Raw genomic sequence first — 18,491 nt, 5'->3', positions numbered from 1 at the left:
GTCCGCAGCGTATGATGAGAGTTTATATTTTTGCATTGAGGGGGTTCTTGCCAACGGATATTACTGTTTCTAATAATTTCTTACAACTTCTTTCTTTGTCGTCTTACATCCCGAAGCTCATTGATCTGCGGTCCCCACTCTGCCCTAAATAATATGCAAATATCACACTTTTAACTTATGTTTCCTTTCCAACCAGCAGATAATATAAGACTCTGACTTAACGCATCAAAAAAAACACATCTGTTTTGATATTCTACAATGTTCTTATGGAACTTAAGAATGACCTCACAAAGCAAAGTAAATAGTGTGTGACATGTGGCTAAAGTTGTATATATTTAACATACTCCACATGGTTTTGTACAGAAAAAAAGCACCACTGACCTTTTTGAGCTCAGACTTGATCAGAATGGAAAAAGTCATCCATAGGGTTTTTTCTTTCTGTCGAACCAACACATCACTTGTCTGTGTGTTGTCATGGTGATTGCAGCATCACAAAGTAGTCAAACGACGCACCCCTTAATCCAAACCGGCATTAACCATCCCTCAAAAACACAGATGTAATGTCACCATTATTCATCATACTTTATTCTCACAAAAGAACGCTTTGCAGTTAAATTGTTTTAATAAGGCGTTATTGGAACAGGTCATCATTATTACATATGACAAACTAGAGACAGAAAAATATGTGCTTTCTCACTGGTGACGCCGAACAAAACAGTTTTTTTCTAATTTTTCAACCAACCAATAAGACTCCAGTTTGTTCAATACAGTACAACAATATATATACGATATATACAACGCAAGAACAAAGCAGTATCGACAGTATTAAACGTTTGATGTTTGCTTGTATGTAAGTGTGATGCAGCATAGCATCTGTTAAAGGTGAATGAGCAGCATTTTCCATATGCTTGTGTGGTCAGTAACAAGCAAAGTGATGTGTTCAAGATACTCAAGTATTCAATACAAAACCAATCCGGAACAGAGCATATCAAACAAACATTAACTTTTCTGAAACTGTAAGCAACACATGTTCGGTACTTCTATTGGCTATATGGCTAAATTATGAACTGATAATCAACGTTATACTCAAGTGATTTTATGTGAATGGATTATTAAACTTATTGCTTCAGTATGATCGATATGTCTGTTTGTAAAATGTTTATGCCTCGTGAACATTTGATTGTAGTGTTGTGTGTGTTTTCTGTATGGTTAATCAGCAGTTAAACTGTGAAAAGCAACAATGCAAAACAGTAAAAAAATTCATCAAATATGCTCATGCATGCCCACACACAACCACACTCACCCAAACACACACACACTCAACCACCCCCACACACACACAGGTAGTGTTTTGTTGTTATTTTACAGAACCATATCTTCATATTTTCTCATGGAAAGTTTCATGGTGTTCCAAAACGACTTAAATATACAGTCAAATATACAGCGATGCTCCTGTGTCTCCACTTCTACTGTAGTGTTGGACGTTCGTTACATATTGTCCTTCAGTCTTCTGATGTGGTCAAAATAGAGAGCGAATCCAATCAAGCACAGGTACTAAACAGATTTTATTTTTTTGCCTCAAAGCACCAACAGAAATCGTTACTTTTTTAAAATCATTCACGTTTTAATCTATACATGTGAAATAAATAAAATGAGTCCCGATGACACCGTTTTTAAACTGATGCAAGCCGAAAGTGGGGTTTTTCTTTGGTAATGAATAATATTGGAAGGACAACGGTGTAGGAGTTGTTAACGTATGCGTGTTCATAACAGTATAAAGTTACAGCAGATGAGTCTCCAGCCTTGGGGTTAAGGGGTTCTCCTCCCGAAGGAGAGCAAGGCACTAACCCCACCCGGGAACAAGAGGTTCTATTCCCCGTGTGGAGAAAGGCGGTGAGTCAGTGGTCCGCTTGCCGGCTAATCGATGGCGCGTGGTAGACACAACGCTAAGCCTTCTGCGGTCCACTCTCGGCTGAGTGGCGTGCTCTGTGTGTTCAAGTGTCCTGGTCTGGAATGAACGCGGCTAATCCTGTTGGGCTTCACACAACCCGCCCAGTGTCTGTCGGGCCGTGTGGGACCACCACCAACCCGTAGGTGTTAGGAGGATCAGGGTAGGACGTGGTCCATGAATGTGTTTGTGTGTGTGACTCTCCTAATGTGTGGTGTCTCTGTGTCTTAAGGGTTCCTACTAGCTTTTTCTTTGAGGAGGAACATGGGATACATGGAATGGACAATCTCGGGCCGCGCCTGTTTACTTCCTGGGTATGGAATGTTTGCAGCCAATAATCTCTCTCTCTCTCTCTCGAGTCAGGACTGTTTCCTGGTTTTGTGATACCGTCTGGCTCATTGTGCTTCTTGGTTAGTTAGGGGTTGGAATGTCAACAGCCTGTTTTATATCTCCAGGTCTCCGGTCCCCTCCCTGGCTCAGCCTCACCCCAGGCTTGGTTTTGCTCTTGGGTTGATCTTAATCTCGACCCCTCTGGTTCAGTCTACTTCCTGGGTTCAGCCCGCTTCCTGGTGCGGTCTAACTCCTGGTGGGTGGGGCTGTTGTCAGTAGTGTCCGTAGCCCAGGGACAGGCCCACGCCCAGGCCCAGGTCCAGGCTCTCCCGGAGCCCCCGGAGCTGCTCCTCCCCCAGGCGGGTCTTGTCCTCCAGCTGCCTCTGCTCCACCAGCAGGGCCGCCTTCATCTTCACAAAGTGGCTGCAGGGGGAACAACCGCACGGACCGTCCATTACGCTGGGATTAACCCTCCAGACTCAATGCTCCCGACCAGATAAAAGCCTCCGCTAAATGCCACCAGCAGGGGACAAGGGGGATTTCTCCCAAAGAGCCACTTGCATTTTTTTGCCATGTGTGACGTCACAACTTACTCTCGCTAGTGATATCACAGACGGATAAATATTAAAATGCTTTGATTGATCAAGACCTTTGGCTGCTTGTGATGTCACACCCATATATACCATCCATGAATCGCAGAAGAAGCCTTACAATAATCTGTTATGATCAGTCAGTCAGTCAGTGTGCATGCGTCTCTCTGCATGATATGTGTGTGTGTGTGTGTGTGCGTGTGCGTGCGTGTGTGTGTGTGTGTGCATGTGTGTGTGATTGTCTGCATGGTGCGTGTGTGTGCGTGATTGTCTCTGCATGGTGCGTGTGTGTGTGATTGTCTCTGCATGGTGCGTGTGTGTGTGATTGTCTCTGCATGGTGCGTGTGTGTGTGTGTGTGTGTACTGACCAGTAGTCTCGGTGCTGGTCGGGGGACAGACAGCGGGACAGGACCCGGCCCACGGCCTGCTCTCTGCGGTCCACGTGCTCCTTCAGGTCCTGGGCCTCAGACAGCTGCCGCATGAGCTGCCTCTGCTTCTCCACCAGGGGGGGCTGCAGCACCAGAGACAGGGGACAGCGTTAAGATCTGAGGCCTGTTTCAGGTAGCTGGTTTAACATACTCTGAGTTTAATCCTGCGCTCTGAGTTGGTTGACTCAGAGTTCAGGGTTGAAAAGCAACTCTGGGTTTTCGGTTTCAGAACAGGTGATCAGCGTTGGGTTAATCAACTCTGATAATGTTCACTCTGGGTTGGGGGCGTGCCTGTTGACTATGAAGAGCCATCATCAATGGATCTCTGATAACATGATCAAACATGGACCAAAAGCGTAGATCCACTTACTTTTCCCCCACGGAATTGGAAATTCTAATGAACGTGCATGCCGAGCAGTTACCCATTTTAACAAAAAAAAGCAATACCGCCGCGGCAGCGAGAGCGCGAGAGAGAGTAAAATAAATTAGTAAAATAAAATAAGAGGAAAGTTTAATATCTTCCACTTATTCAATATGTGTGTGTGTGTGTGTGTGTGTGTGTGTGTGTGTGTGTGTGTGTGTGTGTGTGTGTGTGTGTGTGTGTGTGTGCGTCAATTTACGCAACCCCGAGTTGCCCCACGAGGACTTGGCAGCAAATGAAGTACAAAAATATAGTTTAAACAGGTAAACTAATGTTTAACTGAAATCAAATAAATTGTGCTGTTTTGCCTGCTCTACCTTATTTAACAGCTATGTTCAACATGTATTATATATTTGTATACTATATTTAAGCAGTAAATGTAAGTAGTACATTTCCCAGCCACCCCAACACTGCCAATATTTAATAGGATTTTAGATATATTAGAAGGCTACACCTAGGCAAAATGCATTATATATATATATATATATATATATGTCTTCAAAATAGCGCTTACTGAATATTAGGGTAACATTTTCCTCCATGTTAGCAAATCGAAAAAATGCAGAGGCCCGGCAGACTGGAGGGGGTCCACCACCTGCAGCCCTCACAGAGGCTGAGGAGATGGCCCTCAGCCAACAGAGCAGGCTATGCGTCCTGTGGCTGAGGGCATCCCTGGGGGGAGCTCCTCGGATCCCCCCCACCCCCCAGGATAGAAGTGCCTTTACAGTATAAGAGGCTGTTTATTAAAAATAATTAAATATGTAGGCCTACACGCAACCCAGCGCGTTGCAAATTAGATGGGGCAATATTCTGGCTCAAGTAATAATTGCACTGTCTAATCATCTTCTTCCAGTTACTGATCAAGTAGGGCATCGCCCTACTTGAACCAGATGCCCTCACCAACCTCCATACAATTGTAACAATTCAAAAGATGCAAAAGGATGCTTTGGAGATCCATATTTTGGAACATAAGTTAAAGGTGTTTTTTTTTTGTGCTTTCAGGAAATAAAATAATCCTCATAATAAGTAGATTGTCTCTATTAGAACACGGGCTGTGGTGGGACAAGTTATTTTGTTGAACAGTTTACTCAAAGGGTTTTACTTCAGTGAACAATGCAGACGATTATGCTGAGCATGTGCATGTAGAGAAGAACAGCATCTGGTTAAAAGCAGTACCAGGGTCTTTTCTGCCTTGCATTCTTAAAATGAGTTTCTTGACTTGCAGTAGTTATAGGTCCGTGGTTAGTCAGCTACTCTGATCATGGGAAAGCCACAACGTTGAAGTGACTGTAGTAGGCTACAGAGCGGGTGGGATGCACGGGGCGGATCATTCTGCACATTCGTTAATTGCGATAAAAAATAAAAAATTAAACTTAAAGCATGCCCCCGGTGCGTTTGACAGTTAACATGGGGGCTGAGAAGGTGGTCTAAACAAATGATAGTTTGCGCTGAAAAACGATAGCGCTCGTGAAGAAAATTATCAGGAAAATAAAGTCCAGGCGGGCTCTTAATAATCGTTCCTCACAGAGATTCCTTCTGAGGATCGCAGCCTCTACGTCCACAGGCTCTCGTAGAAAAGGACATGCCATTTCTAACACTTCCTTCTGTCGGAGAGCTGCCCTCAGCCTTAGACAACAAACTCAGAGTAGGTCTAACCACCTCCCGAGCAGGTTAGACCCACGGCGTATGTTGCCGCAGCAACTAACTCTCGGTTGCGCTGAACCTGCTACCTGAAACGGAAAACCCAGAGTTTCCACTAACTCAGAGCGAACAAACTCGGGGTTGCCTCAAAACCAGCTACCTGAAACAGGGCTCTGTTTCACTGTCCGCTGGGTAAGCTGTTAGGTTAAGCTATCATCAATATATCATAAATAAACAGTATATTGATATATATCACCAATATATATATTGATATATTTATCATCAATATATATATTGATGATATATATATCAATATATATATATTGGTGATATATATATATCAATATATATATATATATATTGGTGATATATATCAATATATATATTGATGATAGCACATAAACAACCTATGTCTGGCTTAGGTTTTTCTTTACTCTCTGTAACAATGGTATTCGTATAATTAATATGATGTCTAGTGTATGATTGATATGCAAAGTAACGTGCCCTGTTATCAGACATGAATGTGTTAAAAATGTGAAATAAAGTGTGAAAGGAAAATCCAACCGTTTTATTTAAAGAGGAAATGAAAAGGACGTTTACTCAAAACAAAACCGCAAACTGCAAGCCTTAAAGAGAGTCCCTCATCCCATCTCGGGTTAGTACCGCCTCATATCCTGTTCAACAGGCAACGCATCAGGGGCCCCTCAGTCCTCACCCTCTCGGCCTGGTCGGCCTCGGGCCCCAGGGTGTCCAGGGCCGTCTGGGTCCTCAGCAGCCGGGCCGACAGCGACAGCAGCAGGCTCACCACCTTGTCCAGGTCCCCGATGAACATCCGGAACTTGTCCACCTCGTTGGGCTTGCACACCGCAACCACCGAGCTCTCCACCTGCCAGGCGGGGGGGGGGGGGGGGGGGGGGGGGGGGGGGGGGACAGACATGGTAGAGGGTGGGGTGGGGTGATGTTGTCAGCGGTGTGATCGTGGGGGTAGGGGGTCGGCTTAGCTCGGGAGGTAAAGCAGTTGTCTTGTAACCGAAAGGTTGCTAGTTCGATGTGTCCCTGAGCAAGACACTTAACCCTAACTGCTCCTGACGAGCTGGCCTTGCATGGTTGACTCTTCCGTCAATGTGTGTATTAACCGGTGTAAGTCGCTTATGATAAAAGCGTCTGCTAAATGCCTTAATTGTAATTGTAATCATAGCTCCACCCACAGTTTAACTGTTAATTTTTATTATTATTTTTTTCATTTGAATCTCCATTTTGGTAAAGAAGTCTGCAAAAGTGGTCTGGAGATATCCACAACAAAATGCCACTCTTGAGGTTTGGTGTTTACTCTGCGCCCGTTACCATAGCGACTGCCACATTGCCGTGCAGGGCGGGGTTTCCGCTGGGAAACGGAAAAGCGTGTGCCCGTTTCACATCCCATCGCATATTTTAGGCTTGAGGTTCTGGGCGTTCTGTGTCCTGTCCTATTCGGTCCCTTCCTTTGCGTACGCCAGAAAATAGCATTCAAGAATCCACTGCGTCCCTGTTTCTCTGCTGGACGTCGACCGCGGGCGGCTCAACCACAGGGCCGTATGTTAGTGTGGACCACAGCGGCGGCTCGGTGGCTGAGTGTGAGTGTCGAGGTGTTCCTCACCTCCTCCCCCAGCTGAGTGTTGGCTCTGATGTCCTCCTGCAGGCCTCTCTGGGCCTCTCGCAGCACGCCCAGCTTCTTACGCAGGCTCTCCATCAGCTGCCGCTGCGGAGGGCAGACGGGCCACACTCAGACGGACAGACAGGGAACGGGCCGTGCTCAAGGGGGTGCTGTTTGTGCTCCCGGGCTGATCGGGCTAACGCTAGCAGCGCCTGAGTGATGGCGCTCAGGCTTATGGTTTTAGTTCTTTTTAAAATGTACACCAGAAAATGTTTGTGTTAGTTAATAAAACGCACTGAGAAAGCAACAGGAGCACTGGGATAAAGGGTAAAGTAAAATCAGGTCTCATTTAAAATATAACATGAAAGATTGATTTACATGTGCGGCCGTGCGTTTGTAATGAGCGTTGACGTCGCTACATATTAGATCATTTGATATGAGGGGAACCTTGTAGGTGAGATCCTCCTCCTCGTCGTCGTGGTGACGGAGGTCGGGCGGGTCCTTCCTGTGGGAGGGCAGCTGGGGTCTGGTGGCTGGCACGCCGTAGTGAGAGGAGCAGCTGGAGCTCCTGCCCGAGTGCCTGTGAGCAAGGACGCCAGGTTCGTTAGGAGTCAAATAAGCGGAAAATGTGTTGTTTTAATTATAGCATAATCACCCAATGAGTGGGTGATTAATGGGTGGCTGAATAGTCTATGACATCATAATGTTGACGATGTCTGCCCACCAGACATCTGAGTGGACAGCCCCAATTGTGACGTCACAAAGGGGCACATGTCAACTAGGCACTGTTCGTGGAAACTAGTTTCCAAGGACAACGCCCAAGCCTGGAGGGTCTTTGGACATGTGACCGGACACTGCAGCGCGGCTCCGCCTCACCTCTCCAAGCTGTCGGTGTCCTGGCCCAGGCCCCGGTACGCCCCCCTCCAGCTCTCGGGGCCCCACTCCCCCTCGCTGCCCAGGGGGGAGAGCTGCTCCCTGCCGGGGCCCCGGGCCCTCAGCTCCTCCTCCTCCTCCTCCTCCTCCTCCTCCTCCTCCTCCAGGGACCCGCTCACCGCCCGCGTCCGGCCCGGAGGAGAGGCGTCCCGGTCGGGCGAGGCGTCGATGTCCGTCTCCACCACCGTGACCGGCAGGGCGAAGCACGGCTGCTCGCTCGTGATTGGATTGACCCGGGGCATAGGCCCCTCCTCTTCCTCCTGATAGTCGTCAATGTCCGTCTCCATGGGGATGTCCAGCTCCGCCTCCAGGCTGTGGGCGGGGCTGGGGCTCAGCGTCGCCTCCGACTCTGTTCCCGCCGGTTCCGTTTCGGGTTCCGCACTCCCGCCCCGGTGTTCCGGACCGCCGGCGTTCCCGAGGTAGTTCCGGAACCCTCTGTGGTTCCGTTGCTGTTCGTAGCGCTCCGGGGCGGGAACGACTCCGTTCTCTAACGCAGTGGTCGCAGCGGGAGGAGGAGGAGCGTGTGACGTGTTGCAGTGCATGCTGGGAGATGGAGTCCTCTTCCTATCCCAATGGGCCGACGCTCTTTGATCCGCCTGGTGTCTGGGTGGGGATGTCTCCTGTTCGGGCTCCTGTCTGGATCGCTGGGTTTCCCACGCGCTGGGGGGAAGAAACAGATTTTGCCGTCAGTGCTTTCACTTCAAAGTAAAAGCGCCACTGGTAGTGGTTATATATGCAAATTTTCCTGATGCAGCGCAAACGCAACACACACACAAATGACACGGGGATAAAGAGAAGACTAAAAACTAATAAAGACACTCTTGATATTTCACTTGTTTTATCTCAGAGGAATGTGGCTTCCATGTGTCCCAGACATTGACCTTTGAAACCAACACACATCGTATCACTTTATTAGTTTCATGCTTTTATAGCCACCAGCTGATCTGGTACATGTGTTTCCACTCAGCTTTGTTTCACCGTGTCAGCAAGTCCCCTAACCCCTATCTGCTCCTCAAAGGTTCTATGGCATGCTACTTTATGGATGCTTATATATAGGTGTTAGTGGGACCCTAATACAGTATTTCAAGACGTTCCAAGATATTCAGCCTTGGTGCAGAATTAGTCCCACAATGAGCTTTCCACAAAGGTGACGTTTTTTAGAGGCAGGTCATGGTGGAGGGTGCACTCTGTTTACAGTGGATGTATCGGAATGGCGAGGCGCGATAGCTATTATATATATATGGACTTCAGGGAGTCTCGTTGTGGAAATACCAGAGACATAAGCGAACCCCACGTTTTTCATAACACCAACAGCAGAACGGTTATTCAAATAACAAAGAATTGTACAACAGACCTAGCACATTGTCTCATTGGCAGGCCAAATTATCTGGGTGGGCAAAGCAGAGAAGGGGAGGTAACATGTCCCTGTATGACGACATACAGGGAAAATTCCAAATCGGCGCCTCTGAGCTTTGTTTTTTCAAAGGCAGAGCAGGATACCTAGTGCTCGTTTTACACCTAACGTCATTTCTAGCTACCTCGAGACCATAGGCAGTCTAGGGTCACTCATATTAATGTTAGAATACCTCATAACGTGAAATGTTCATGCCATGGGACCTTTAACGACATGGATTTGGATTCACTGCAGGTCTCATTGGATCAAAATGGCTTCTGGATGTAAAATTACATCAAAGATTAGAAATAGAGATGTGACTCCCACCTGCTGTCACAGCTTCCTGCCGGCGCTGACGAAGGAGGAGGAAGAGGAAGTACAGCCCCTCCATTCTCCTGCACTTCTTCCTGTTGACTCCTCGAGGCTCCGCCCCTCTCCCTTGGGGGTGGGGCCACTGGCCGGAACGCCCTCCTGGAAAACATGGGACTGGGCGGAGCTATATTGAAGAGGCGGTCCTGCAAGGGCTCCGGGCTCTGATTGGTTGAGCTGCTAGAACGAGGACGATAGTGATTCTGCTCTTGATTTTGATTGGCTACGCCATGAGAATAGGCACAATGGCCCTGAACTCGTGCCTTATTTAGATTGTCCGTGCTGTGATTGTAGGGGCGGTCCAGTGTTTCTGCCGCCAGGTGCTGATTGGCTGTGGGGCTAGCGAGGGGGCGGTCATGGAGGCGGGGCTGGGCCTGGTCCTGGCTGGAGGGTGGGCCGGCGGGCTCTGGGCCCTGGTTCCTCCCCAGGACCTGAGGCCTCTCTGGGGGGAGGCTGTAGGAGCGCGGCCTGGACGGCTCCACGGGGAGCCGGGAGGAAGAGGAGGAGGAGGAGTCTCCATTGGAGGGGAGGAAGGCTGGGGGGATGGAGTGATAGGGCGGCAGAGGGGAGAAGGACAGGGGGGAGGAGGAGGACGAGGAGGAGGGGGGGGAGGAGTAGAGGTTGTGGTGCGACGCCCGCCTGCGGTGGAACTCCTCCCACTTGGGGGGCGGCGGCCTCGGCGGGGGCGGGACCTTCTTCCTGATTGGCCCCGACTCGCGCCCGCTCTCGTCTGCCTCGCTGAGGATCTGGCTGGTCGTCATGGAGACGGCGGGCGACCGGCGGGGGTGCCGGCCGGCGTCGTGGCGCAGGTCGTTCTCCGACATGGCCCGGCCCTGCTGTGCCAGGGAGCGCGGCGCGGCGCGGCGTGCTCGGGTGGTCTCCGTGGTGACGGGCTGGTGGGGGCGGTGCTGATGCTGAGGCTGGGGGCGATGGGGATGAGGCTGAACGGCCTCCAGGGGTACAGAGTCACTCCTCAACCTGGGATAGTCCCTGATGGGCGAGAGAGAGAGAGAGAGAGAGAGAGAGAGAGAGAGAGAGAGAGAGAGAGAGAGAGAGAGAGAGAGAGAGAGAGAGAGAGAGAGAGAGAGAGACCGAAAGAGAGAGAGAGAGAGAGAGAGAGAGAGAGAGAGAGAGAGAGAGAGAGAGAGAGAGAGCGAGAGAGAGAGAGAGACAGAGACAGAGAGACACAGAGAGAGAGAGAGACCGAAAGAGAGAGAGAGATGTCATGACACAGATTTATATTAAGCTGTATATACACGATTGGTCATACTGCAAGTTATTTAATAATCACGCCAACATTTTCAGCAACATGGTGAAAGCATAGAAAGGGTATAAACTTCTGTGAAAAGGGAAAAAGATTTTGTTGTTGTATCTTTAAACAGAGTTTCCCAAGGACAGGGCAAACCCTCAACCACTGCCAGGTGAGGGAGGGGGGCACTATAATTCAATGTATTATTAGTAGCAAATGTTATGCTTATCTTGTATTGCATAACATGGTCTTATGGTTCCTATTGCTGTGCTTAATCATAAAAATGTGTACATAGAGGGTTTGCCGATTAGGCATGACTTTAGTCAAACAGACTCCACAGGAAATACGTCAAAGACGGAGCAACATCAAAATCCCCATATGCTACGGAATGTGTTCATTCTCTCTCCTCATATGTGGGCTTCTAAATATAAGTGTGTTTCCATCCCCTTCCTTCTCCCATTGAACAGCTTGTCATTACAGTAGTATGGCCATGGTGGCAGTGGTCTGAACACACTTTGGGCTCATTGTGTTCTGGTCCTGGTGGAAACACACATCACACCCCAGCCTAAACCACCCCAGCCCCCCAAGGACCCACTGAGCCCACGCCAGGCCCACACCCACAGACGGAGCAGGTTAGAGCGTGTGTGTGTGTGTGTGTGTGTGTGTGTGTGTGTGTGTGTGTGTGTGTGTGTGTGTGTGTGTGTGAGTGTGTGTGTGTGTGTGTGTGTGTGTGTGTGTGTAATTATATATGTCACATATAGATGCATGTGTGGAATGGAGTAAAAATCTATAGCAAGAAGTGTGTGTGTGTGTGTGTGTGTGTGTGTGTGTGTGTGTGTGTGTGTGTGTGTGTGTGTGTGTGTGTCTGTGTGTATCTGTGTGTGTGTGTGTTTGCTTATGAAAGTATAGATGTGTGTCTGAAATGGAGAACAATGTACGTGAAGTACAGAGAGATATTGATTTGGATTTAATTTGTGTGTTTGTGTGTGTGTGTGTGTGTGTGTGTGTGTGTGTGTGTGTGTGTGTGTGTGTGTGTGTGTGTGTGTGTGTGTGTGTGTGTGTGTGTGTGCGCGCGTGTGTGTATTTGTGCGTGTGTGTTTGCTTATGAAAAGTATAGATGTGTGTCTGAAATGGAGAACAATGTACGTGAAGTACAGAAAGATACTGATTTGGATTTATTTTGTGTGTCTGGGTGTGTGTGCGTGAATGCGTGCTTGTGTGTGTCTGCCCACATGCCAGTGGGTACAGGCGGACAGGAAGTGGCTCACCTCTCGGTCAGGCTGTACTTCCTGTTGAGCTTTGGGGCTTCCTGCGTCTTGCGGGTTGGGTGAGCCTGTGGAACACATCCAGTTAGCTCCACCAATCAGAAAGCCCCATTCTGTTTAATTACGTCCCCTGAGTTGGCCAGCTTACATTCCTCCAGAGGGGTGGTGCTAGGGTGTTGGGTGTGGTGCGCTTGATGATGTTGCCTGTTTTGATGGTGAGTTAGTTAGATGACGTTAAGCTGCTAATAGACCTCTGGATAAAATAACAATAGAACCACATCCGGTCCAGCAGGATAGTCTGGCAGTGAGGGGTCGGCCCAGGTTCTCGGTTCAAACCCTAAGCAAGATGATCCCTAACCCCTACCTGCTCCTTTATGGCATGTAGGCTGTCTGAACTCACGGTAAGTCACGTTGGATGAAAAATTCCACGAAACAACTTAATAATAAATAAACAAAAGTGTTTGGATGGAAGGATCAGTTCGACTCAAGGTTGGACACACATGTTTCTATTTAACTGTAAAAGTATTAAGAACAACAACATGAAATGGAGTGTCTGTGAGAATGTGCGGGGGCCAAACAAAGAGCCCTGTGGGACACCAGAGGGCTTAGCTGGAGCTAATGCAGTGCACTTTACACCACACGCTTTCTAGCCAAATCATCACTGTGGTGGCCGCTGCTGGCCCAGGCGCTGCTCTGTGGTTTGGCTTATTAAGGCCTCCAAACTGAGGAAGTGTCTGTGGAACACATTCACATCATTACCTCACCAGCAGAACCAAGAAACCAGCCCAACGCTAGATCCTCACATGGCATGGGAACGAGCAACCAATTACACACTCCTGGACACTAGGCTATACATACACACACACAATCTAAGCTATATATATCAACACACACAAACACACACACCAAGCTTAAACACTTGGATGCAATGAAGTTACACCAAGAGATCCTAAGGCTACATGCACAGACACTAAGCTACACACAGAGGTGGTCAAGAGCTACACTCAAATATGCAAAGCTCACATGCACACACACACACACACACACACACACACACACACACACACACACACACACACACACACACACACACACACACACACACACACACACACACACACACACACACACACACACACACACACACACATGCTTTGCTACACAGGGAAAGACTATAAAACTAAACGCAGAGATGCTACAAACTTGACAGCTAAACAACAAAAACATAACATTAGCGGCAGTTAGTGGCCGAGTCATCATCCATACTTAGATCCTCATGTCCAAACAGCGTTCACACTGGCCCGTTTTGGAACCTCAGTGTCCACCATTTTGTGTTATAGTTGGCATGCAGTCATCTTCATGTACTGAGAGCTCCTTGACTCACTGTATAATAAAACGGACCGTGGAAAACTGGGGGGTGGATGTCTTTGGAGAGCTTGACCACACAGAGACCAGACTAGGAGTAACATATTTTAGTTATTTTTAGTTATTTGATACTCTTTCCAGACTTACAGTGAATTTAGATACAGTACATGTAATTCTGGAGTGGGTGGGGGTAAGGGGTCATCTTGCTCTCAGATATCTACAGGTAGGCTGTTGATGCCATTTGGATTCTAACCCAGCACCTTATGATGGGGAGTCTAAAAGTCCCATTCATATTTTTAATGCTTTATGGGTAAGGCAGATCATGCTTTACATAAAGTTGCCATGTCTTATCATTATTATTTTTCATTTTCATCACGTGACAATAGATCTAGCCAAATTAAGATTTGATTGATAAACCTTTATCAAACCATCCTTTCCTAACATTTTGTATTGGCCGTTATTTAAAGCAATGTTTCCTAACGTTTTTGAAGCTCTGTGGTTTCTGGGAAAGTCCCAGACCATGAATGATAACAGCAGTCGGTTGGACTTCCATATTTCACATCCTTCCTATTCTCTCTCTCTCTCACACACACACACACACACACACACACACACACCGTAAAAAGAAGGAAATTCACATGGAGAAGGGTACAATAGAATACAAAAACACATTCCTCTAGGCATGCTTGCAAATGAAACACACACACAAACACACACATGTTGATGTTCTATGGGTCCATTGTGTGGTGTTTTTAGAGGCTGGCAGCCAACTCAACATATGTCCGACAGAAGCGCGCATCCATCTGAGAATGTGCACAATCCCATCTAAACAATTTTGAGAATGACTGGAGATGGACTGGAAGTGAGTGTGTATACAGTGCACATATCCGAACAATGTTTGTGTATCTGTGTGTCTGTGGAGGAGATAGAAAAAAACAGACACACACACATACAGACACAGACACACACACACTCACACACAAAACTAAACTATCATGGAACCCTCATGGTCACTGACTCTGCAGTTCAACCGTAGATCCATCCATAGTCTGCTAGTCTCCAATACGTCATCACCCAACATGGCCGCCAAAACCCTCCAAGAAGTTCAACCAAGCTTCCAGGAGTTTAGAAGCTGGGGTCACTCTCTCTCACAAAAAAAAGAAGAGAGGAAAAAGGAAGGGGAGAGGGGAAAAGAAAAGCACCCCCTGCTGAGATTCTTGCGGTCTGTGGTCTGCAGTTGTGAAAGCGTCGCTGCAATTATGCATCCACATGCCGTTGTTTCCACTGATCCGCTATTGGTCATTTCCCCCCACAGAGCTGCGTCCAATCAGCGAGCCTTACTCGCGGCCCCCCCAGGGAGACGTTCCATAAGAGAATACCGCGGTGCGGAGGTTCTACGTGGGAGTTCTCCCACTCAACGAGGACAGTTCTGGTCTGACTCCCGACCAGATGCAGAGCCACCCTCCCCCGCACCGGCCTATCAGAGACCCCCATCTGGTCCAGTGACGCTCGGTGCCGCCGTTCGTGCGGAGTGAGCAGCGATATTGAACCCGCCGGTCGCCCGCGGTTACCGCGCAACGTTCCAGAACGACAATCGCCCCCCCCCCCCCCACACTGGTGAAACCGTTTTTTATTTTTCAAAGTTGGTTTGGGTTTGACTTGCGGAGTGCTGTTTATTGTGGTGTCATCGCTTCGAGAGTTCAGCACCATGGCACCGTTGATGGCTCCCTGGTCCTCTGATGAACCCGCGCTGCGGCGGTGTTTGGCGTTGATGCCTGGCTGCCTGTCACTCAACGGCTCTGCCAGCACATTAAGGCCGCGGTGCTCGCGTTTCGCTGTCACGGCCAAACCGACAGAACAGAACAGAACAAGCGGGCTGCACTGTTGACCGAGCGTTGAACATGAGCGCAGCGTCTGGGTGCTATAGGGCTGTAACTATAGATTACAGATAAAGCTAATGGGTTAATCAACGGTTTTTGGTTGTGGCTGGGTCGTGGGTCTTCGTATATCTCTGGCTCTCTCGCCACTCTATCGCTCCATCCAGCTCTTGCATTGTCTCTCTATTTCTTTACACCCCCCTCTGTGTGTGTGCGTGTGTGTGTGTGTGCACGTGCGTGCGTGCGTGTGTGCGTATGCGTGTGTGCTCCTACCTCGTCAGGTGTGTAGCTCCTGGACGTGTATCCCTGGTTCTCTCCCTGGTGCAGAGAGGGGCCGCCGACGGGGTGGAAGGCCGACCGCGGGGGCTGGTCCTGGGCTTGGCCGTGGGGGCGCGGGGCCTGATGGGGCTGGTCCTCCTGATGGAGGCTGGGGAGGTCCTCGCTCTGACCCAGCTGAGAGAGTCTCTCCTGTTCGGCCTCTCGCTCCCGGGCCTTCTGTCTCCTCTCTCTCTCCAGCCATTCCTTCTCTTGTTCCCGCTGTTCCCTCAGCCGCTCGGCCTCCATCTTCCTCTCCCTCTCTTTCTCCCTCTCCCACTCTCTCGCCCTGGCCTGCCTCTCTCGCTCCCTCTCCTCCCTCTCTCGCTCCCTCGCCCACTCTCTCACCCTCTCCTCCCTCTCCTTCTCCCTCTCCCTCTCCCTGGCCTGCAGTCTCTCCGCCCTCTGCAGTATCAGCTCTCTCTCCTCGCGCTCCTTCTCCCTTTGTCTCTCCATTTGTCTCTCCTCCCGCTCCCTCTGTCTCTCCCTCGCCCGGTCCTCCCTCTCGTGTTCCCTCTCTCTTTCTCTTTCCCTCTCCTTCTCCCTCTCCTTCTCCCTGTTGGTGCTCACAGATTGTCTCCGGGCCTCCGCGCTGCCGGGCGGCGGGGCACTTTCCTGCAGAACCCCCCCCTGGTAGGAGTACCTCCGCTGGGCCCGGTGCTGGCCGGGGTCCCCCCCGCCGCGGGGCTCGGCCACGGGGGACGCCTGTCTCCGCGGGCTGCAGAGGCTGGACACCGAACCGCTCCGACTCGTCTCCTCGAAGAACTTCATCCGGTCGGCGAACGGCAGGATCTCGGACTCCTCGATGCGGGAGGTGGAGTAGGAGCGGCCGGAGGAGGAGGAATAGGAGGAGTTGGCGGAGTTGGTGGTGCAGGCGAAGGCGCAGACCCCGTGCCGAGACCCCCCGGGGGTCTTCGCCTCGGGTCGCTCAGCGCCGGACCACTGGCCTGGTTCCAGTTCCGGCTGGAGCTTGTGTTCGGGGGTCCAGCGCCACCGGCGGGCCTTGCCGGCCGGCGCCGGTTCCTCCACCACCCGGATGCTGACCCCGAAGCTGGGCGTGGTCAGGTCCAGAACCGGGGCCGGAGACTCCCGGCTCCGGGCGGGCCCCCTCGGATCGCCCTGGGAACCTTCCTGCCCGGACTCGGACGTCGAGACGGAGGTGGAGCGGGAGTACCCCGCGTTCGGGCTCCGTTCCTGGGCGGGCGGGCCCGGGTCGCCCCAGCCTTGGTCCTGGAGCTCCGGGCCCTCCTCCTCGTGGAGGGTGGCCCCGCTGTGCAGCAGTCCCCCGGGGCCCCGGCCGGTCTGCAGCTGGGCCTTCTTCCTCTGGATCTCGTTGCGGAGGTTGGTGGCGAAGCGCTCGCTCCGACGGCGGTGCCGCCGGAGGTTCTTGGACGAGTTCAGCCTCTTCGCCGCCGCGTCTCCGTCCTCCGCCTCCCTTCCTCCTCCCCCTCCTCCCCCTCCTCCCCTCTGCTCCTCCAGCAAGCTGTCCACACTCGCAGCCGCGCTCAGAGGCACAAAGTCTCCGTCCGCCAGCCGACCGGCGGCCAGTCCTTCGTGGTCCGCGCAGGGGGCCGCCAGATCCCCCGGGACGCTCGCGGACCGACCCCAGGGATGGTGCCCGTGAGGCGGGGAGAATCCCGACCCCGCGGCGGGGCCTCCCTCGCCGTCTTCCGACCTTCCTCCCGCGTCTCCGGCGATGGCGTCCAGCTCCAGGAACACTGAGCCCGGGGTGGAGCAGCGGCTGCCCCCCCAGCTGCTCTGCTGGGCCTCCAGGGCGGGGTCGGGGTCGGGGCAGTGATCCAGAGCTAATGGCGGGTCCTTGTGGGGGTCTTCGCTGGCGGACTGGAGGGGCGAGCGGTAGGAACAGCTGCTACTAGAGGGGGGCGAGGGCAGGGGTCCTGGGGGAGCGGGGTGAGAGCGGTCGTTAGGTCCGGATGAGCAGGCGTCTCCGTTGAGGTGGAGTGACTGGCTGGTGGTGGTGGTGGTGGTGGTGGTGGTGCTGGTGCTGGTGGTGAGGTTCTCGGGGTCGCTCTGGTGATGCAGTTCCCCGTAGGAGGAGCACCTAGCCCTGGGGTGCAACGGTTGGAGTTCCCCCTGGTCCTCCATCGCTGGCTCTGGAGGTGAGGAGGCAGGGTTCGAGGAGCAGGTGGCGGGGAGAGTGGTGAAGCTCTTGGGAGGAACCGGCGGAGCTTTGTGCTCCTCTGAGATGTAGACTGTCTTGGTGCCGCAGTCCCTTTCCAGAAAACGGAGTGCTTTGCTTTGGTTACGAGCGTTCAGGTAACATTCCAAAGGGTCTTCTTTTGAGTTCCCGTTGCTGTCCCCGACAGCAGGCTCCGCGGTGCAGCCGTTGGGGGCATCCGGTTGTCGACGGAGGCGGGAGGGTCTGGAACCGCCACCGCCGCCACTGTCGTTGTCGTCGTCGCGGTTAGAGGAGGACGCAGGAGAAACCCCATCCAGTGGACACGTGTCGGGGCTCTTCTTCCTGCTCCTGGTGGCCCTGAAACTGTCCTTCCTGGTCGGAGGTCGAGGGGGGTTCATACTGGTTCCCAGCTCCTTATCGTCGTCGCTCGCTCTTCCAAAGACTCCTCCTCCCCTCCGCTCCTCCTCATAGCAGCAGGAGGAGGGCCTGTCCTTGACCACAGCGGGCCTCGTCTTTGGCCTGGTCAGCGACCTGGATTTGAGGCCCACCACCACCAACCCTGCGTCATCCGGGGCCTCGCCTACAGCCCTCCCC

The 18,491-nt window shown here is 51.3% G+C and overlaps 1 protein-coding gene across 3 annotated transcripts in view; it reads right to left on the bottom strand.

Annotated features, from left to right (window-relative positions):
- Positions 1-603: 603 nt before the first annotated feature.
- shroom4 (shroom family member 4) overlaps positions 604-18,491 on the bottom strand; it is a 46,955-nt gene continuing 29,067 nt past the window's right edge. For all 3 annotated transcript variants that reach the window (XM_030339016.1, XM_030339018.1, XM_030339017.1), the window contains 9 exons: positions 15,716-18,491; positions 12,204-12,268; positions 9,645-10,676; positions 7,868-8,584; positions 7,439-7,571; positions 6,995-7,096; positions 6,074-6,244; positions 3,237-3,379; positions 604-2,701 (listed from right to left, as the gene is read on the bottom strand). The exon at positions 15,716-18,491 is cut by the window's right edge and continues 309 nt beyond it. In XM_030339016.1, the coding sequence (XP_030194876.1) occupies positions 2,551-2,701; positions 3,237-3,379; positions 6,074-6,244; positions 6,995-7,096; positions 7,439-7,571; positions 7,868-8,584; positions 9,645-10,676; positions 12,204-12,268; positions 15,716-18,491 (5,290 nt within the window). In that variant the 3' untranslated portion in view covers positions 604-2,550. The remainder of the gene's footprint in view (positions 2,702-3,236; positions 3,380-6,073; positions 6,245-6,994; positions 7,097-7,438; positions 7,572-7,867; positions 8,585-9,644; positions 10,677-12,203; positions 12,269-15,715) is intronic.

Source organism: Gadus morhua, chromosome 17 (assembly GCF_902167405.1).
Source record: "Gadus morhua chromosome 17, gadMor3.0, whole genome shotgun sequence".
NCBI classification, from domain to species: Eukaryota; Metazoa; Chordata; class Actinopteri; order Gadiformes; family Gadidae; genus Gadus; species Gadus morhua.
This window is presented reverse-complemented; position numbering and strand designations above follow the sequence as displayed.